Here is a 21,828-nt window from a genome sequence, read left to right as displayed (position 1 = left end):
TCAAATGTGGGCTTTAATTTAAACAGAATTTGTCAATATAAAGTAAAGAAAAGGAACAACGGCGATAAATGGAAGGAATGAAAAAAGAAAAAAATATAAAACTCATAAAATTAGAATACATAAGAATGTTGTTTTCAAGCTACTACGTAGTACTGATACAATGATGAAAGTAAATTCTGCAGGTAGAGACTTGTTACATTTAATCTATTGTTTATTTCGAAACCCAAGGAGGCACACCATTTTTCATGTACCTCCTAATCTCTATGAACATTGTATACATATCACGTACTTTAATTACGATGTTACTAACAAATAGCAGCTTATTTCACGTTATCTTAGCATTTAGTGATACATTTTTGGTTGAGAAGAGTTTCGTCGGAACATTTACTCCGACTCAGCAGGTGGCGCTCTCTCATCTTTAACGCTCCCTTATTCGTGTCCCTTCTGGTTTTCCGTACCTTACAAAAAAGCGAATGTAAGCAGAGTGATTGCTAACTTTATTAGCTTCTCTGTTGACATTGAGGTAGGTTGTCGCGATTCGCTTCTTTATTGGATTAAATATAAGCGGTAAGAACATTCAGACATCTTCAAGTACATTGAAGCTCTGCTGTCGTGTCTTGTATAAAATTATTTTTGTATAGAAATACAGATTTAGGGGTATAATGACTCGGTAACTAAACGCATCAGTGTCAAAGTTTCGCAAGGCTGTGTTATAATAGACGAATTTAAGTTAGCATCACATTAAATGACTAGTTGTTACTGACTTTTTAAAAAGGTAATCTTACCTTAAAATTTAAAGCTCATAATATGCAACTTCAAGCTTAAATCCAATTTAAGAAAACACTATTAACACACTTACAGTAAGTACATAGACTGCAGCATACCTTTAGCTCTGATGTGGCGGGATATATTAAACAATGATCATCAGTTGTGTACATTTTAAAAAGTGCCACATTTATCAATGTGTTTGCATTCCTTAGTTTTTTTCTTTTGTCAGGGGTAAACAGTGGAACAGCTTGACAGATAAGGCATGGTCGATTTTTCACCTGTTCAGCATTGCTTGAACATGTTTTTTAAATGTGGCACCAGTGAGGAAATGGTCAGGCTTTTCAAAACCCTTTTTTTGGCAAATATTTTCAAAGCAAAGGGTTCATCAGTCAAGCATTACAGACTTTGTGTTTTCATTTTTAAAATAGTTTGATTAAATATTTGAGCAGCAGTTGGTATTTCTTGTAAAGTGAAAAGAATATGGTTTATATTGATGACTTATCCTTCTAAAAATACATAATTCAGCTCTCACTAATGTTTTATTGTATCTGCTCTTGATCCATTTAGGGTTATCATCATCATCATCGTCATCATGTTGACGGGAAAACGCCTTGCTGACATAGGATACCGTGCTTTTTCTGCCTCCATGATGCTGCTGACGGTGTACGGAGGCTACCTGTGTTCGGTGCGAGCGTACCGCTACATGCAGAGACAGAAACAGCTGAAAGTGGCTGCGGAGACCCAGGATGCTGAAATCATCAAGGACTGACTCGCACAGAGTGCTCTCTTCAACGTACATATGGACACGTCCCTCTCCTCTTTCTTGTGTGCATTGCTAACAAACAGCCTGTTCTCTTCTGGAGTCTGGAATTATTCAATGGTTGCTTCACAAACCCAAGTTGGTTTGTAAAAATATTTCATCAAGCCAATTTAAACCTTTCTTTTATTGTTTTGCCTTTAATTCAGGTGACAATGTTTCAGTAAAAAATATGTCTGTAATTGTTTGTGCTTTATTGTAAAACACTTTTGGTCACAGTTTATATTGTTTTTCACCATGTGGCAAAATCCTGTTTTTAAAAACAATTTATTTTAAAATACATTTGTACAAGGCACTCAAGTGAGAACACAGTAAACAGTGGTCCTCAAACCTGGATAGCTTCAGGTGACATTTCTTACAAATTTTGGTCTCAGAAAAACAGTAAAACACCCTTAAAAAAAAAGACCTACAATGTATTAAAAAGGCGATCCACAATGAACTGGAGCAAAAAAAAAAAAAAGATGGCCCACCAGTTTTACTGTCACAGAGCAGGTGTTCTTTTAAAGCTGATAAACCAAAGCTACAATGAAACTATTTACTCATTACTTTTGTTTACCACCTGCTGTGGAATCCATTATGAATCAATAACCCATTTGAGCCAAAAATAATCAAGTTCATCTGACCACTAAAACTGGAAGAGAACATTGAAACTGCCCAACATCTGCGACTGAAAGCAACACAGAACAAACATTTCCAAATAGGTCAAAAATCACATGCTTCAGTTGATTTCCATGTCTTTACAGGAAGTTCCGTGTGATTGCACGGCTCTCCACTGCTAAAAGTGTCTTTGTGCGCCCGTCATCAGTTCAGAAACATGTGCGCACTTTGTGTCAGTGTTGTGCGGGGTTATGGGAGCGGGCGTTTCCTTTCCAGAGGGACGACTCTTTCGGAGATGATGAGGCGGGACGGGCTGCAGGCGGGTTCTGGAGTTCGCTCTGCATCACCAGCTGTTGTGGTTCTGCCGCCGCGCTTTAACAGCAGCACAATGGCCGTTAGTGCCGTTTTCCCCCTTTGAGGAGAGATGGGTCGACTTGGAGCCGTCTGTGGATGTGATGCTTTCATCTTCTGAGCTGCTCTCTATATCACTGCGAACATCATTGCCAACCTACAACAAGATGCAAGGGAATTGTATTGAAGTTCTGTGAGATGATTATTCAGAAAAAAAGACATTTTAGCCATAATTTCTTAATGACATTACGTACATTTTCACGAGGAGACAGTTTCCTAATTTTGTATATAAAAACATACATTTGCTCGGTGCAGTTACCAGATAAAATTGATAATGATTCGTCAACACTAAAAAGAGGGTTGGACTTTTTGATGATTTGACTGATGAATGTCTAGATCTTTTTTACCACAGGGTGGAGATGTGGGGCAGCTATAGCGTGAACCTGTTTTATGAGAAACAGCTGGACATACCTGACATTCACTATCATTACATTACTCAACCAACCTACAAATGCAAGCAATCTAGGTGCTGAGACTGAATAAAACAGAACATGAGAAAGGAATCGGGAGAGGAAGGGAAGAAACTTACAAACACAGAGAAGAAACATTTGTCAAGCAGAGTCAGAAGCAAGAGAGCAGCGAAGGAAGGCTCATTGGACAAAGATAGACAGACAGAAAGGATCCCCTGCTCTCACTCTGGAAGGAGAGCAAAGAAGCTCCGTCTGCAGACAGGAATGAGAAAGAGAGTCGGGAAGAGCTAGGAGAGGCTTGAAATGCATCACCAAAAACATGCGCTGTGGAAGCAGTTTGGGTATAACGTTTAATTTGTAGCAATTCGGTAGACCTAATGTTAAAGGCCAACTCCAGTCATCTTTTGAGCTATTAGAAAATACTCAGAAATGTAATTTTAAGCCTAATTTCCTTTATGTATGTCCTCAATCATCAGAAAAAATGGTTAAAAAGACCATTTTCTTTGGAGTTTGTCTTAAAAGGCCCCACAGTTAGGAGGAAATATAGAAAGGAAAAACATACTCTTTAATTCCTCCATTATTGGTCTCTGGTTTATGAAAAATAAATCTTTTAATTTTAAAAAGTAACTGTAAAGTAAAATGTAATTTAGTAGCTAAGAAATAAATAAACAAACTCAAACTTTATTTAATCCATTCATGAGCAGCTGAAGAACAGCACTTATCACTCAGCGAGGGTCCTGACTACACTACCCACAATGCTTCGGCGATCTATCAAGCTATTCGGCTTTGTAGTTCAACAAAGTTGTACTTTAACAGATTTTTGAAATACGTTTAAAATAAATTTAAGGTGAGTAAGCACAGCCAGAATTTATACTTAAGGTGCAAATTTTCTATTTTTGAACAAGGATTTTGAAAAGCGCCTTATTAGTTCAAAAAATACAGCAAGGGTCACTGAATTAGCTGATTTAATGGTTTGTTAGATATATGAATTTCAGGCACCACAAATGGTAAAATAAACTATTTTTAAAAATCACTAATGATAATAATACTAACTATTACAATTTGTATAGTTTCCGGCATGAAGCCCAATGAGGCAATTTCTTTTTGTGATATTGGGCTGTATATATAAACTGAACTGAATTATTACCTATTTACTGCATTGATATTATCTTTTGTGACACAGACTTTTTTTTAAAGTGAAATCATAGGAACTTTCATCAAAATTTATAAACTATTTCATATTTTGAAAAAAATGCTATTTTCTCTTTAGATTTTATTTATCCTAAAAAACAATAGTTAATTTATATTTATCATAACTGTAAAAATAACATAAAATACAAATCTGTGTCTTATTTTCTTAAGGGTGCAGTTAGACTTTGTGGCTTCTACGGATTTTGGTCTGTGAAAAATCAACCCAAGTGTTGAAGTTTGCACTATTAGACAGTCAAATAAGTCCCGAAAATATTTAATTCTGCACATTTCTATTCCTAGTATAGTTCTTTACCCACCTTCCCTCTCAGCATGGCTTTGATAGCAATGCGAGCTATGAGGTATGACCAATAGATGTGCAGCACTTGGAGCACCAGCAGTAAGATGTTGAAGACCCACCATGATGGGAATGGCCCGACTATCGTCCAGCTCTCAAACATAGTAGAGTTTAGGACCCTGCAAAACAAGGGAGCTGATCAGAGACTGAAAACGGTCAACCTGTGCAGCAGAATTAAAACGGGAACTCGATAGACGTGTAAAATAATAGCAGTACAACATCAGCTAAGTTGTGGGTTCGATTACATCTTCCAGTTAAATGCAGCAGAGCTGTTAACAAACCCATCTCCCACTGCGGAGGCTTGGATTTCAGTTCATGGAGCTTCAACACGGGCTTTATCATTCATTCACACAACGACACTGAATATAGCTGCTCGGGTTACTCAAGCCACGGTTCTTCCCCATTGTCTCTCTCAGCGGAGGCTGAGCTATCCAGATCCAGATCAGAGAATGTGCTTCACCTGACAGCCTCCATGCTGATAAGAGGTCAGGGCAAATCTCAGAGATAAAGACGAGAGCATCGATGCTTTATCTGTGAGTCGTGTCATGTGACTGCTCAGGGAATTTCATAAAAATGACTCTCAAAATCCAAAAAATTAAAGCATATGGTATTTAGTTCCATTCATGCATCTCTGAGCATTCCTCTATAACCCTGCTCTCTGAGCACCAGCTTTTCTTCAGTTCTTTAGTGTGTCAAATGTCATTTATGATCATATATATAATGATATAGATTACTCTGATATAGGCCTTTTAAACACTGGCTTCTGCTGTTTTATAATTATGTGTTTTTTAAGCATTTTTTCCCCCAATTTTCCTCTTTATTTCCTGCTCCATTTTTTGTAAAGCATTCTTGAATTACCTAAGAGGTACTTATACATAAATAAACAATACTCATTCCGAAATCAACACATAGCACCTCCCGCAACACAGATCAATCAATTAACAAGCAGATGAGACAGTAGTGAGTCAATTATTTATTCCAACCAGGACTCACCAAAATGGATAAATGACGAGTCGTGTGATAAAGAAGACCACACCAAACAAAATGAAGAGGAAGTCGCACAAGCGCTGGGACTTGGCGTAGTTTGCTAGCTTTGCTGCCTGTTAAAAGAAAAGTGAAATGAGTAACACGAAAAGTTACATTTTCCAGCACTAAATCTCAACCGAGAGAAGGTTTTTGGATTTAGGCCAAGAGGAAATACCCAAACTACAACCCACATATGTCATCACTGTTGTTAAGAGGAACTGTATCTTTAAGTTAATGGGTTGTTGGTAAACTAGTATTATGAGCATCATAAACATATCAAATATCTTACATTTGTGTAGCTCAATTATCAAATTAATGATTAATTTTTTTTTTGATTCAAGTCATGAAACTGACATTCTTCACATGGTTTCTTGTTACAGAAAATATTAACTGAAAACAAAACAAAGATAAAAAAATTAGGAGATAACAAAGTGTGTGTTATGAACCTTTAACTTCCTGCTCAACCAAACTTTTAGAAAACATATTATTGGGTGTCTTACTCCCCCAAAGAAATAAGCAGCAGAAGACAAAAATATGTTTACATTGATTTAGTCTTGGCTGGGTATGTAAAGGGTTGAGTTGGATCAACAGTATGTTCTGCACATAACTACAAAAAAAGTATAAAATTCAGTCTGTTTAGTTCTGTAGTGAATTCTCTATGTGGAGACATATATCATATGCAAACGTGTTTCTGCAGTGATGGTTCTGTGGTTTCTGACCTCTAGCAGGAAATCAGAGGCATCGTGGACACAAAGCACAAGGCTTCCGACTCGCGCCATGTTGTTGGCGTAAGAGAAGCTGATGAGGCCAATTGTTGCCAGGTGATGGATGAACATTATGAGGAAGTCCTGAAAACAATACAAATGAAGGAAAAAGTGAGCATTCATGCTGCTGACATCATCCACAACAACTTAATATGTGATTGGGATTCTTTCACTGTTAAGAGCAGAGGACTTAATATTACCATAGCAACACAATCAACCACTAGTGAAGAACATACAGCCTGCCTTGTGTTACTGTAGCTAAAATACATCGACAAAAAAATAAATAAAATAAAATAAAATACATCGACATCATTCTATGAGTTTTTAACCTAGTGCCCTCACTTTGTCACAGAACTTTGATCTACGAATTTTAACCAACAACAAATAAAGTTTAAAAAAAATAATAATAAAATACTTTAATCGCTGCTGAAAAGGAACACAATTTGATACCAAAAATAACCACAAATTACATCATGATTAAAAAAAAGTAACACATATATACAGAGCAACAAGACAGCAGAAAACAGTTTATCTAGAAATATAAATATTACAATTCTGAAATAAAGTTAGAAAATAGTGATTAATGAAAGGCAGATCAGATCCATTTAAGATTCTTCATTTTTGCTTTTCATTTATAGTGATTTCCACTTTCTTCCAAAAAAAAAGGTTTCATTCACTCAAATTCACCAAAATGTGATTCATGAAATCCGTAAATGGATTTTCTTTTAATGTCATTTTTTATAGTTTTAAGCATATTTTTTCTTACTGCACACAGTACATATCAAACACTCTACAATACTAAATTACTGTTTTTGCATTTCTGCATTTTCAACTTATTGCATTCTTTGTTTTTATACTCTTTGTTGTACATTTTTTTTCACTTATTTCTAGTATTTTTGAGTATTTGTTTATATATGTCGGCACAGGATGGACGACAAAGTGAGAATTTCATTGCACTGAGAACTTGACTTCCCTGTTGCATTTGACAATAAACATTTGAATAAAAACTCTTATTCTGTTGACTTTTGTGTAAGCATTAATTAATGATGGTTCACCTAAAGATCCACATTTAAATGAATGTGAAAACAGCTTTTCATCAACAATCAAGACTGTTTTTAGCATAAATCCAATAAAAAATAATGTGGAAGTGAATCAGATCAAACTGTAAATTGAATCAAATCATGACCTTGTGAGATTCAGGTATTTGGCTGTGAAGCTCAGTCTAATTTAAGAGGGCTATTTATAGCAGCTTGAAGCTTTGAAATGTTTTATTTTGGTGTGATCTTCCGAATAATGTGATTTTAATGCAGGGATCTGCAACCTTTAACACTAAAAGAGTCATTAGGTCCCATTTCTTACAGACCAAAACCCACAAGAGCCGCATAGTCTCACTTTACCGTTTACCAAAACGTTTTTATAGCCATTAATCCATTCATTTATAAAATTTAGTTTTTAAATATTTACAATAATTGAATTGCAGTGAATGATGATAATAAATACAAAAACATGGTTATATTACAATTTAAACTTATTTTACTTTTGATAGAAGCACATTGAGTTTAAAAAAAAAAAAAAAAAAAATACATCCTGTGACAAAAAACACAGATATGCTGCAGCAGATTCATAGATTCATATTTACAAATTACGGATTTACTTGAATTTTAAATGCAAGAAAGTCAATTCAAGCATTACATGGTGTCTATCATTATGACCCATCATCTTTTTCTCCCACTTCAACTATATTTTTATCCTAATGCCATTTTTAGCCAAAAATCAAAAGCCTTTGACATTTTTAAGATGCTCGACTCAGGGTTGTTGGGAGGGATGCTGGTGCAGAAGTTATCCTTGGCTAATTTCCCATCAACCCTTTCTTTACACTCTCTTCCACTAGCTTATAGCACCTCACAAATCCAAGCTAACATTAGTGTAGCAAAAAAACGGCAAACAATATTGGAGGAATCCAGCCAAACAGCTTAGAGCCATATACCAGGTCAGATGAAGAAAATGAAGACGTTAATGGATCTATTTGTCTGCAAGTGGAAACATCAGAATTGTGGCAGAGAAAAGAAGACCAATGGCAACTTCTTCAAATCACAGGTTTTTGTCTGCTTTTGTCTACTTATAAAAATAGTTTTAATCTTAAATTCTTAAATGCTACAAGAACGTGTTAAAAACATCAAAAACATAAGTTTCATTGGAGTGTGTCTTTAAGCAAAATATCATTGGTGTAGAATCATTTTTTTTAAATCTATAAAAGTAAATGCAAATATACTTTAAGAAATGTGTCTGAACAGCAACTAGACATTGTTGTGTTGCAAAAAATAAGAGCACATGCGTTAATAACTGCATCATTTTTGCTCAATAATCTAGGATGTTGAAAATCTAAGTATAAATGTTAAAACTTAACTAAAACAAAAGCAAACTAATTATTGTTGGCATTTTTATCTAACGGCAAGGAGCTACAATGGAGAGGTAAAACAGCGGCACGTGACTCTGCAGCCTGAGGTTGCAGAACGAGTGATGTACACTCATTACCGCGTTTCACTCTGAAACACTTCCTCGTCTATGAACACATGCGTAGTCTCCGCCCAAGTATGCAGCTGCATGTCTACCACATTGCATCAGACAGGATAGACGAAAGCATGCTGCGCCGTCACATTTCCTTCACTCTCTCTTTGCGTCGGCTGCAGCATGCTCTGGATTCTTTACTCCAGCCTCTTCATTTCTTTTTCACTAAACAAAAACACGCAGAGGCAGTCTAGAAGCTTCGGATTAAACGCCCATCATTAAAAGTCTTTTTACTGAAGCTGGTGTGTTGGAATATGGGGAATACGACCTCATAAAAGACAGTCAGACACTTCTTACATCATTTTTAAATCCAATCTAGAAAGTCAACTAAAGTCCCAGCAAAAATACATCTTTTAACTGAAAGACAACATAACCTACTCCAGGACAGAAACTTACTGGCAAGCTTTGCAAAGAAGCAGTTTGAGGTCGTTCTTTATTAATTTGATTATAAAGGCGTTTTCAATCAAAGTTTCTACACACTGGAGTTATTATTTAAAGGAAAACATAAAGTTCATCCAGGAATAAAAAAAAAGGATTCATTTCAGACATCTGCTGCTTTGTTTCTAACTCCAGCTCCGCTGTTTTGTGGAATTTCTATAATTCTAATAAGGTCAGGCCCACTCCACTTGCAGTCACATGATAGTAGCTGCCCTACTGCTGCAACCAGTGTTCACTGACTGACTGAGCATGAGATGCAGCCCCATCTCTCAGAAGAAAAACAAAACAACTTCCACAAATCAAATCCATTTAAGTTTGTTTTAAAGGAAAACCACCAGGAGGATTTATACAACTTGTGTTCTTGAAGTTGAAAACTTGGCGACAGATTCACGACGCATTCACCCACGCATTCTTTGCCAATTGAGGAAACAACAGTGGCATTGACTAATGTTTCACAGGGAGGGGTCGGATCAGGCAGAGGCGGAGGGAACGGAGCACTCACCTTCCTTTTTATGTCCCTGAACTGAGAGAACATGAGGGACCAATAGAAAGCCAGCTCTGTCACGTAGTAGTGATAAAGACCCCGAGTCATCACCTGAAGCGACAGAGAGCAGGGGGAAACTTCAAGGAGAGAACAAAATAAAAAATAGTGCTTTGATAGTTAATGCATATGTTAAAAAAAACCCTGGTGGTAAGCTGTAAAAGTGACCCATGTGACTGTTGGGGTTAAATAGTGCCATAAACCAGCATAGAATCACCATGACGTGTCCGTTTACTACTCTGAAGATGCCCTGTATATAAAAGTCAATGATTTCAGCGGAAACAAAGAATGTTTTGTTTAAAGAATGTTTATATCTGAGTAGCCGCAATAGTTTAACACAAAAATTCATGTTTAGAAGATGTGTGACAGTAAATCTGGGTTAGCTCCTTCAAAACAGAATCAGAAAAATTACATCAACTAAGTTTTTTCTCTTAAAAAAACAGCAAAGATGAAATTTAAAGCTAAAAATGCAGAGTAAAAAATATAACTAGATTGACTTTTTTGTTTTTTTTACCTTGATTGAAACTTTTTTTTTTAATTAGTGAGAATTCTGGACTTTGGCATCATAACATTTTAAAATGTAAAGACAGATCTTGAAGGAATGTGTATTGTTTTGCTCACATAATGTTTTGTCTAAAAATTGGCGCATGCCTTGTTTTATTTTTATTTTATTTTAAAATGAGCAGAATATGCTGCAGCAGCGCCAATAAATAAAAACCATCCCAACCAAAACCTGTCCGTGTTTCTTGTGGTTCTGTTCACACCGGGCTCCTGTAAAAACTAAAGGGTTGCTCTGTTGGTTTAATGCAGCAACATGAAACACCGGGAGCTGGTTTATAGCCTGTTTAACTGCATAATAAATCAAGCATAAAATGATGTGATTTGTGTGCGCGCATGTGCGCTTTGGCACACCCGTCATTGACTGGTCATTCCTTGTTCCAAAGGGAAATAAATTCAAAGTTTTAAAGCGAGAGGTCCGTCTGTCTTTACTAAACTGGTTTCAAGGTGGTATTCCTGTTATAAAGCATTTTATAAAAACTCTGCTTTTATTTTAAGTGCATAAATATAAAAGAAGAGTTGATTAGAATTCTAAAAATTAGGGTTTCGATGGCAGATGCACATTCAAATTAATAAAGTTTAAAGTGTAATTTTAAGGTCACAGCCTTCATTTTTCAACTATTAAGGTTTCAAAAAGACAAAAATAAAAAAAACAAAGGGAATTCACAACCAAATGATCTTTTCAAACTATTTAAACAGAAGAAACAACCAATTTTTGTGATGCTAATTTTGGACACCAAACACAATTGATACTTTGAGCTTCTTCTCCTCTCGTGAACCACCAAGATTGTGCTTCTTCCAGTGTTTTTGTGTCACTGTGCGCTCATAGAAATCTGCTAAATTCAGAATGCTTTTTATGGCACACTGGAAAAAGGTAAACAGATAACAAGCAACGTTTCTGCTTTTATATACTGGCGTTTTTATTGCAGCGCATAGAGGGTAAAAAGTCAACACAGGTTCCTTTTCTGCACTTTGATGCTGCATATTTGTTACACCTGAATAAAGCAGCAACCAAAGAGAGAGTTACAAACAGAAAATATTTCAAATCTACTATGTTTTCTGGATGACTTTAAGTCCCTGATGGCAAAAATCCTATTCCCGCTGTGGGTTTGACCTTTAGCACACACAGAAACACACCCTGAAAGGTAATGTCACTTGCTATCTTGCCCTTTGAAATGAGAAGACGTTTAGGATTAAAAAGAAGAATTTTATATGGAGGGAACATCCCATTCTCACAAAAAAAATGATTTAAAGAAATGGAGTTGTACCTGATAGGGGTAACCGTACCAACAATGCCGTGTATCCCGCATCCAAGGGGTCTAGAAGTAAATAAATTCAAAATGAATCCAGTTATTTATTATTTTTTGTAAAGAAGAGTTTCTAACAGCTGGTGTGCTCACCTGCCACAAAAACTGCACCCCATAGGTTAATATACCCAAATAGAATGTAAATCTCCACCTAGAAGAATTAGGAAAAGAGCAGCTTTTTGTTTCACGAAATCGATAGATGGACAGCGCTTCGAGCATAACGGGACCAAACCTACATGCTCTCGCAGAACTTTGTATGTGTGCTGGGTTTATCTTGGTTCCTGCGGTGCCTGAACCAGCGCTGGACCTTTCGCACCTCCCAGTCCAGCTGCTTGGATAAGCCTTTCAGATGCCGAGGCTCTGGGTTCTGTTGGGGGGGAAAAGCAAACCTGTTAGTTTGGAGTGGAGAGCTGCATGGGTGTTTATTTAGTCAGCATAAGCAGAGGTTGATAGGATTCTGCAAATCCTTGAGTAAATGTACCAAATAGTTCTCATTTATTAAAGATTCACTCTGATTAAAAAAATGTGTTTCTACCATGTTGTCCTAGTGCTGTTTTTCTGATGATGGAAGACATTTATAAAGAAAATTAAGCTAAAAAATGACTATTTATATATTCAAATTGATGTGAATGAGGAAAAAAAATGCAAGTTGCTGCTCCGCTCTATTCTGATCAATCCTCCTGCAGACGAATAGATCTATGTACGACTAAGTTTTCCTCGTCTGAGCAGGCACCTGACTGTAATGATGCATAGGTATTGTCATTCCACTACTGTTCTGTAATCTGGACATAATGCTCTGCGACAAAGGCAGAGTTGAAGGAAAAGAATGAGAAAATATTAATACAGTGATTCAAGTTGTGGCTCATATTTCTGAAAGCAAACTGATGCCTGAAGTAGATCAAACAAAAGAAACAGCTGAACTCAAACTCTACCTCAGCGACTGTAATAAATGACTATCAGAGATTATTTTTCTTGCTGCTCCTCTATTTTCCCCATTTGCCCTCTTAATGTGTGCTTGAGAAAAAGTTTTTAATCTTCATTTCTTCTTTCAACATGAACACATAACATTACATGACATTACACAGATGAAAAGGAAAAAAAAAGGAAAATAGGTCATCTCGGAAAGTTGAGCCATAGGAAATTATACTAATAGAATAGTCATGAGATGAAGCCCCGCTGACCTCAATCACACCCCTAATACAATTTGCTTTAACACTGATAGTAGCTCATCATCTGCGCTTAATGTAGTTATGTTGGAGGACTACACTAAGCCACACTTGTCACCAACAGTCAGATAAGCTAGAAGTGAAAATCTGGGATAGAGTTTGCTGCATCTCCTCCAATGCAACGCCACAAAAACATCAGTGTGCATAAACCTCTGAAGGAGTTCATTTTATATCCTTAAGCATGATTTGAACCCCTTCATGCCCCAAATTGTTCCCCCTTTCAAGGTGATGCTAAATTTCTGCAGCATGAAATGAAATGAAATAAGTCAGAATTTATTTCATTTATAAATAAAAGGAAAACTTTTCTCTGCAATTAAATAGAAACAACAGGAAAGTTCTTTAGGGAAATGAAAAGGTTTACGATTATAACTGTGTTTGTACTGTGAGATTTCCTAAGAAAGAACAAATTACAAAAATGTATTAAAAGAAAATAAAAAAATTAGAAAAAAATTCTAAAAAAAGATGCATATTTTCCCACTTTGTTTAAATTAAAAAATAAAAAATCTTGTTTAGTTTAACTAAAAAACACTGAAGCGGGTTTAGCACCGAGCTACTTTCCACCTGCAGTTCCCAAAGGAACGCATCTTGTGATGGCAAATGATATCGCAGCGCTCCTGCATGCTAGCAGCTCCCCAAAGAATAAACAAGTCTTCCAAACCTTTGTGATTGATATAAACACTTTCTCCAGCACTGCGTTGGGCTGAGCTCTTCTTCCAACCCCTGGCTGGATGTGGAGACGCCGAGCACAGGCGCTGGCAATAAATCTGAAACAGGTGAGAGACAGACGGGTCGATCGCATCGAATGAATGAAGCAAGGTTGGTGGGTAATCTAAATATTTTTGCAGCAAAAGATAAAGAAAGAAATCTTCCAGAGAGAAACAAAAAGTCTGATTTGCCGGTTGTGGACAAACTGGAAGGATTTGCTGTGGAACCATCGTGCATGCAGATCAGTTCAGGGTCATGAAAACACACAGAACAAGAGGAAAAAGGTCTCAAATTCTAGCACATGTTTATTTGACTGACGACAGGGAAGCTGAGCTTTGGCATGAAAGAAAATGCAAATGATTTATAGCCAACAGACAGATAGTTTGGCTAAAAGAAATGCCACTCCTTTTTAACTTTTGTGATACTGGATTCTTTGGTTCATTAAAATATTGTTTTCTGAATAAAGGTCTTATGTACAAGCATCTAAAAAACATGTTTTAGCTAAGTTCTGTAAATCACTGTAGGTTCCTTTAAATAACAAAGTATTCCTAAGGGGAATACAGACAGATAATAGCTCTATTGAAGAGGTCGCAAACCCAGTTTTTAGGTGAACTGTTGACCTTGCTTTTAGAATCTCATATCCAAGAAAAAATATATTTGAAGAATTGAAGCTTGATGTTAATGCAAATTTGTAGGAGGAACAGTAGCCATGTTATCACAGAAAAAGTGTTTCCAAAGTTTTTCCCCTCATTTTTACAATCTTTCCAAAGCAAACATTGACGTTTGAACACAAAGACTAGAACGGATTCCTCAGCAAGCTTTCCTCCACATGTCTGGGAGAGATATTTAGTCAAATTCCTACAACTATTCATGCACTGAACGTGAGTACAGAAGAAGACGAGAAAAAAGGGACTGATTGTTAACCCTTTAATACCTGAGGCGTTGCCTGTGGTGCTTAAACACAAAAATCTTAACCATTTAGTAACTTTTCGACAGTTAACACGATCAACGTGATTCCAGCAGATTCTGAAGGAGAAAAGCGGCGTGCACGCCGCTTTTCTCCTTCAGAATCTGCTGGAATCACGTTGATCGTGTTAACCGTTGAAAAGTTACAATAGATCAAAGAACATACATTATCATTTTCTAGGACACAGTTTCTGCAGAGCAGCTGGATTTCATTATAAATTAGCCTTTGAGTTGCGTTCTGTACGCACTTCCACCTTCCCATCATTCATCTATTTACGTGCTCTCCTGCTAGCTTACAGCCCCTCACAACCCCACTGGTGCAACAACACTGGCTAGCAACATTGGAGCTTTCCAGCCGTACCTTTTCAAACCAGATGCCAGCTCGGATGAGGTCAACAAAGACGCACATGGATCTATTTGGGTGCTGTAGTAACTTGTCAATCACACTTACAGGATTTTTTTCCAACAGCATTTTTTTTGTCCTAATCCATAATAATTAAATAAATAATCAGAAAAGCAATTTAAGATGAATGTTCTTTAAATATGTTCTTCATCATGAGAAAAATGCACCAAAAACATCAGTTTTCATCATCTTTAAAGTACGATTTTGAAAAACTTGACTTTTTTATGGATTTTTGTCTTATTTTAAAACATTCACAGTTTTGTTTTGTGTTAAATGCATAGTCACGTTTACATTCTTGCTGTTTGCAAAATTTAACCTCTCTGCATAATAAAAATAGAACACCAAATACTCATATTTTCACAGCATATATCACAGTTTAAACCTTTATAAATGTAATGTAAAATAGACTACCTAAATGGTCATTTGATGAGTCTTATGTAGGTACTGTACATGTAAAAGCTTGGAGTGATTGGCATTTTCCTTCAAGCCAAAAGCCTAAAAAGGTCAGGTTATAAAAAACTTTTCCCACCTATTTTTATTTGTTTTTCTTCCTTGGAAAAACCTGATTTACCTGTAAGCCGTTAGATTTCGCCTAAAGTGTTCAGTAACGGCTGCTGCAACGGGGGAGCTAATTTTCACAACTTTTACAACATCCCAACTAATTCACAAAGACTCAACCTTAAGATAACAATGTGGTTTCAACGTCTCAGAAAAGAGACATGAAGTTGGCAAAAAAGTGCAGTTTATTTTTAGATAATGTGGAGAGCAGACAGCACCAGCAGACAGAGGAGTGAACAGCAATGATAAGTTCAAGAACAAAACAATTCTGACGAGAAGACAAACTGGACAGAGGAGTTTCCTGTGCCGTCATGTTGTTAAACATTACTCAAGGCAGTGCACATTTTACTACTTATGTACATGTTAAGCACCAACGAGCAAAGGCGACAGGCATTTATCAGTGTTTAGCAACCTCACAGAGTGAGGAGAACTTTGATTTACTGTCAGATGAAGAGGAGTTAAAGGACTATTTACACACATTTCCTAGAACTAAGGTTATTGAGGTTTGGAGCACAAAAAATATTCAAATGACAATGAAATCGGAGAATATTAAAATGTATCCTTCAAATGCAAAGACATTTGATGTATTCATGTCAAAGCATCCCAGTTCCTCTTTAGAGACTGAGGCTTTCAGCATAAACAAATACTGTTACTAAGAGACAGAGCTGTTAATCATGGATGCGAGTGGCTCTGACATTTGCGAAAGTTACCAGTCAGGAGTGTTAGAGAACTGGGTGGAATTGTTGCTCTGGTTTGCTTTACCTTGAAACAAATATGATACTATGAGTAAAAATAAAGTTAGTGTGTTCAAACGTAAAAAGAGCATCAACTTCTTCAGTCAATCTCTTTAAGACCTTTTCATCAACCAGATCACAAGAAAACACCTGATTAATTGTGTTATCATTAAGTTTGCAGCACCTTTAGCTTACTACACACCTTCAGGAGCGTGCACAGACAAAATAAAAATTGCAACTTCCATGTACAAAGTCAGCAGCTCAGCAATAATTATGAGTGGACAAGATTGAACTGGCTGAGACGAGCGTGGGCTTGGGTGGGATGAACAGTCGCTCTATGAATCAGAACAGGAAAAGCCCCACAAGAGGAAGAGGAACCCCGAAGACATTTAATTGACTTCATACGACAGTTAACGCTTTTCAGGGATTAAGAGGAAATGCTTTGAAGAAAGAGGATATGGAATTGAAGCTTATTTTAGTAAGTTTTACCAAAACCCACATGCTGCCTAACGCTTTTTTACACACTGATTTTTATGACACAACAAACCAAGACTTCCCTCTGAGCTGGCATTTTCTTATTCACACATGCGCAATGTAACACTACCAGTCTGGGACTGCAGGGCTGGAGGGAGGCATGACAACAATGCCAGTGTTTAGTATTGCTTGTTCTGGTGATTTTCAGCACTGCTCCTGCTGCCAATCCAGAGTAAGGAACTCAAACTGTCCAGCAAACAGACCGGCGTGGTTCTGACCCGCTCCAATCCAGTTTATTCTACTCTTGTCTCCTGTCTTCTTAAGAAAAAGAATGTCATTCGAATGAATAGATAATGCCCACATTGCTGGGATATTATCATTGGGAGACATCAAGGTGCGCAAAAAAAAGTTGAATTATTTTCCAACTCGGATAAAAAATGTGATTTTTAACATGTTCTTGTGGCATTTTTCTCACGATTGAGGACATAAATTAGGAAAATTAAGCTTAAATAACATTTCTGAGTATTTCTTTATTCAAATTGTTGTGAATTAGAAGCAGATTAAAAATGGCACTCGCAAAAAGTTTGTAGTTGGGACTTAGAAGCGACACAAGATCCCAGATCCTTTTGTGATTTTGGGAAGAAAAAAAGGCTTAATCATATTTAAAAGACCACTGGGAACGATTTTACAATAGGTTTGTTTGCACAATTTAAACAATGAGATGTTAAAAAGATTCAATAGTTCGTCATATAAACACATTTATTAACTGAGTAACATTCAAATGGAATAAAAGATGCAGAAAGTCAAGACAAACAGATTTGTTATGCCTTTAAACTCAATTTTTTTTGGTGTTTAAATGCTTTATAACATTGTCACTTCCTGTCATCATTTATGTAATCATTGATTAAAGGATGACGTTTTTTCTCCTCATCTTTCTGTCCCAAAGTGACCAGATTGCAGCAGCATTTTTTTTCTTTTCTAGCAATGTAAAATGAACTTAAGCTGCGCTCTGATACTTTTGTCTAATAAATTAAGAATGAGTCGTCTTAAGTGACAGGCAGTCGCAGAAATGAAAAGGTCGGACTGCATCACTCTGTGCCGGGCCCTGAACCCTGTGAGGACGCCGTCGCACATGGCAACTTGGGCCACCCGAGACAGAGGCTGGGACCCAACAGCACCTCATCAGACACGTCAGTTGCCTGTGATTGTTCATTATTCACACGTCTGGTCGCACACGTCAGAAAAAGCTCCCTTATACAGCTCGTTTGTTTTTGTATATTTAGAACATTTACGACTATGAATCTGATAAATCCGTCCAACCAGCGCTTCAGATAAGCGTGTCTTTTTTGTGTTTGTAGATAAAATGCACTTCCTGACGTACGCTGATGTTTGTTGTCACACCACTAAAAAAGGTGTGCAGGGAGCACAAACATGTTTTCAGGAGGAAATGCAGGTAAAGGTAACATATACAACCTAATCCAAAATTAAAGGACCTGGCAGCCCTATTTAAAAGACTCAAAAAAGAGGTATTTGACAATGAAGAACAGCATTTTTAACTTCAGTGCATCTGCAAACAAACGGCCATAAAAGACCATTGAGGCTTTTAGTTAAAAAGCACTAAAATAGAACAATAGAAGCTGCTGTGCTGGTAATGTCTACAATGTATGACATTCACATGGACTTTCTAACAGTTGTACTTTTCATGTCTCTTGACCAATTTGCTTTGGGGCGCTTTTGTTTAAACAATAGTCTCTATACATCAGTGGGGATGATAGGAAATTTCTCTAAAGTTGGGTACAGCTTTGATGAAGATTCAAAGTTGATTAAAAGTTTCTTTTTCTTGTGTTTCTCATCAGCCCCATTGATGTGCAAGAGAAAACATTCCATCATAGAGAATGAAGTCTGGTAAAACTCAATCGCACAAGGGGCCAAAATCCAAAACACACCTTAGCTCGGGGGCAAAAGGGACACACATTTACTGAACACTCTAAAACTAAAATTTTAAAACTTTAAAACTGGAACTTTATAACATAATTATGAACTAGTTATATAGCATTACCTGCGATAGTGCTAGTGTGAATACTGTAAGCTGAATTTGGCCGCTGAAGATGCTAGTGCTAATAGCTGAAGATGCTGAAATTGATACTAAAGCTGATAGCTGAAATCAGCTAATAGCCAACTAAAATATTAGTTAAATGCCAAATTCGCCTAAGAAAACAAAAAAAAAAACAAACAAGAGCATGTAGCTAAAAACTTGAAAAAAGCCTAAACACCTAGCGTGTATATATTAGCCATACTTCAAAACAGCCTAAAAACTTTGTTTTAATCCTAAATTAGCCAAAACAGCTAGTATGTTGCTGAAATATTAGCGTAACTCCAAAACAATATAAAAATACATTTTATTAAATGCCAAAATAGTCAGAAAAGCAAGCAGAATGCCTATTTCTTAACTTTAAAACTGTAACTTTTTAACATAATTACGAATAATAAAAAGGTAGGATTATTTTTCCAGAATAAATCAACTTAAACCTTAAATAACTTTTAATATTTTACTCTCCATAAAAAAATATATTTTGTCAAAATTATACAAGTCTACCATTTATAACAATTACATAAAATAATCTGGAGGGCCGGACATAATTACCTGGAGGGCCGGATCCGGCCCCCGGGCCTTGACTTTGACACATGTGATCTAAAAGATGAGGGGAATAAAAACCCCTTTAGTGCGTTAATTGGTTTGATAAAGTGCATTATTGACACCAACGGAAACCATTTAGTACCAGCAACCTCCTTTTCTGTTTGTGGTTTTCCTGGAGCATCACTGGACATAAATCGACACAATGGTAGCAGATCGAATGACAAACCTTTTTTTTTTTTTGCCCATCAACTTGATACTGCTCATGAGCTTCACAAACCCTTCACTTGTGGGTCAACCGGTCTGTGACACCATCCATCCTAACCCAACTTTATCTGCTGTACTTTCTATTGACAATCACCATTGTACTTTAATTCTTATCACCACTAAACGTGCACGTGCCTTATCTTTATTTGAGATAAAGGGTGATATGACAATAGCAATAGTCATATATATCAAAGTGATCTAAATCGTTGTTTGGGAGGGGAAAAGAGTCACAAACTAAACTGTTTGGTAAACATCACTGTCTGACAAATGGGTACCGAGAAGGGACAAAAGGAGATATCTATAAACGATCTTGATTATTTATAACAGCAAGAACACCCGCCGTTTCACAAGAGCTGCGGGGCTGACAAGGAAGTGAATGCTCATTCTGAATCAATGGAAGTAAACGGAAGACTCCTGAGCACATGGGTTTACTGACAGCCCGCCCTTATTCTACATCTAGAAAAGTAAATTTAACTACATCAGAATTATTTCCTTTCATAGTTATTACTATGTTTTTAACCATTTAGAACATGAAATTCCGTTTGTTGTTAACAAGAAGGGCGTAGACCGCGAGCTATCATTAAAAAAGAGGAGGGAAATCAAAGTGAGAGCACTTTGAAGACAGCGGTCCTCCCGCTGTGAGCTGACCCATCATCTGCTCGTCAGGAAAAAAGGGGGGAAACGTTCCTTACGAAAACCAAATTGAGCTATCAATCTTTGAAAAATAAAATTAAACATGTGTGTGAGGGTAAATACCAACCTTTCGAAGAGTATCCTAACTGCGAAAATCCCCAAAGCTAACGGTAAGGCAGTCAACAAATGTCCAGCTTTGGGATACTCCACCCCGGGAGCTGGGTCTGCCAGATCCGCCCAGGTTACATTGTGTGGGAGCCAAAACCTCTCGTTCCAAAACCAGGCTGAGAAAGCAGCCATGTTTCTCTTCTTTCTTTTTTAAGCGTCCCTGCCCCAGGAGAGTCTGACCAAAAACGATTCTAGTGTGGAACAGAGGATGCGCTAAACTTGTCGGACGTATTTTTTCTTCCCCCGCCTAACTTGTTTGATGGCTTACCGCACTTAACTTTACCGCACCAACGTGAAAACTGCTAGAATCTAATCTCACTTCCGGTGGAGAATTTCAAAACAAAATGGTCAACGGACATTTTTGCTGGGACGCCATTAAAAGAAAAACAAACTAATATATTTGAGAATGAAGTTATAAAATTATGAGAGAAAAGTCAGAATTACAGATGAATAAAGTCGTACAACTGTAAGAAAAAAATTAACAGTTTATAAGAATAAAGTTGTAAACTAATGCTTAAAAAGTTTAAGCAGGGCAAATGTCCTACTTATTTATAAAATAAAATAAAAATACATTTAGCATTTAGAATATTTTAGCAAGGGCAAAGAAGCAAAATATTTTCTCATAAAAATACGACTTTTTAAATTTGCACTTTTATTCTTGCTCACTGTTGACTTTTTATTCTTGTAAAATGTTGATTTTCCCCCTCACAATTTCACAGCTTTATTTTTGTAAAATATTGACTTTTTCCATAGACTGTATATAAAATAATTGTTTTTTAGAGTCTTCTATGACTTTTTCTCATAATCTTTTAAATTTATTTTTATACAATGACGATTGAAATTTTACAACTTATTCTCATAAGCCTTCGAAAATATATTTTTTTTATTTAATGGTGACCCTAATCATTTGTTGTGGGTTTCAAATCTATTAAACTCTTTTATTCTTTTTAATCTTAAAAATACGAGTGTTTTGCAGACTCTTAATTTCCGTTTTGACCCACAGCCAAAATGCACAATTTCAAAACAGGCTTTTATTCTCTTAACTGTACAGTGAAAAGAACTCGGTTTCCGGTCGCTCTGTCTCCGTTCGTGTAACTTTGCAGCACTTGGCTGCTACCCTGAGAAGAGGACAGGAATTGAGGAAGTCGGGCGGGTCGGGTCCCTCCCCTTCGTTGCCTTGAGAAGGGATGGGTGCCATACATGCGTGCATGACAACCAGCCCTTTTACTTTTTTTTCTCTTTCAAACTTGTAGAACCACATAGCATTTTTATCTTGGACGTGAGTTGTTGTGTTCTTTTCACTTACAG

The 21,828-nt window shown here is 36.7% G+C and overlaps 2 protein-coding genes across 4 annotated transcripts; one reads left to right on the top strand and one right to left on the bottom strand.

Annotated features, from left to right (window-relative positions):
• The first annotated feature begins 414 nt into the window (after positions 1–414).
• Positions 415–1,919, top strand: LOC112144551 (cytochrome c oxidase assembly protein COX14 homolog). Of its 2 annotated transcripts, none has more exons than XM_024269126.2 (2): positions 415–523; positions 1,336–1,919. In XM_024269126.2, the coding sequence occupies exon 2, from the start codon at positions 1,361–1,363 to the stop codon at positions 1,535–1,537; it is 177 nt and encodes a 58-aa protein (XP_024124894.1). In that variant the 5' UTR covers positions 415–523; positions 1,336–1,360; the 3' UTR covers positions 1,538–1,919. The 2 variants fall into 2 exon arrangements, with proteins under 2 accessions (XP_024124894.1, XP_024124893.1); XM_024269125.2 differs by having other exon boundaries at positions 442–567.
• cers5 (ceramide synthase 5) lies at positions 1,834–21,039 on the bottom strand. 2 transcript variants are annotated; one of them, XM_024269121.2, is made up of 11 exons: positions 20,480–21,039; positions 19,462–19,509; positions 13,636–13,741; positions 11,988–12,118; positions 11,845–11,902; positions 11,713–11,763; positions 9,848–9,940; positions 6,295–6,423; positions 5,543–5,649; positions 4,512–4,668; positions 1,834–2,690 (listed from the first exon to the last, which is right to left on the bottom strand). In XM_024269121.2, exons 1-11 carry the CDS (start codon positions 20,650–20,652, stop codon positions 2,526–2,528), a joined length of 1,218 nt encoding a protein of 405 aa, XP_024124889.1. In that variant the 5' UTR covers positions 20,653–21,039; the 3' UTR covers positions 1,834–2,525. The 2 variants fall into 2 exon arrangements, with proteins under 2 accessions (XP_024124889.1, XP_024124890.1); XM_024269122.2 differs by lacking the exon at positions 19,462–19,509 and having other exon boundaries at positions 20,480–20,855.
• Between the last annotated feature and the right edge of the window lie 789 nt (positions 21,040–21,828).

This window comes from Oryzias melastigma, linkage group LG5 (genome assembly GCF_002922805.2).
Source record: "Oryzias melastigma strain HK-1 linkage group LG5, ASM292280v2, whole genome shotgun sequence".
Lineage (NCBI taxonomy): Eukaryota > Metazoa > Chordata > Actinopteri > Beloniformes > Adrianichthyidae > Oryzias > Oryzias melastigma.
Note: the sequence above shows the minus strand (reverse complement) of the source record. Positions and strands in the feature narration are given on the sequence as shown.

Excerpts from the sequence above, each read along its gene's own strand:
- LOC112144551 (XM_024269126.2), top strand. The coding sequence starts at position 1,361 with ATGTTGACGGGAAAACGCCTTGCTGACATAGGATACCGTGCTTTTTCT.
- cers5 (XM_024269121.2), bottom strand. The coding sequence starts at position 20,652 with ATGGCTGCTTTCTCAGCCTGGTTTTGGAACGAGAGGTTTTGGCTCCCA. Across the intron at positions 12,119-13,635 it reads TGTTTATATCAATCACAAAG|AACCCAGAGCCTCGGCATCT; the intron begins GTTTGGAAGACT and ends CCCCCCCAACAG. Across the intron at positions 6,424-9,847 it reads TCAGGGACATAAAAAGGAAG|GACTTCCTCATAATGTTCAT; the intron begins GTGAGTGCTCCG and ends TATTGTTTTCAG.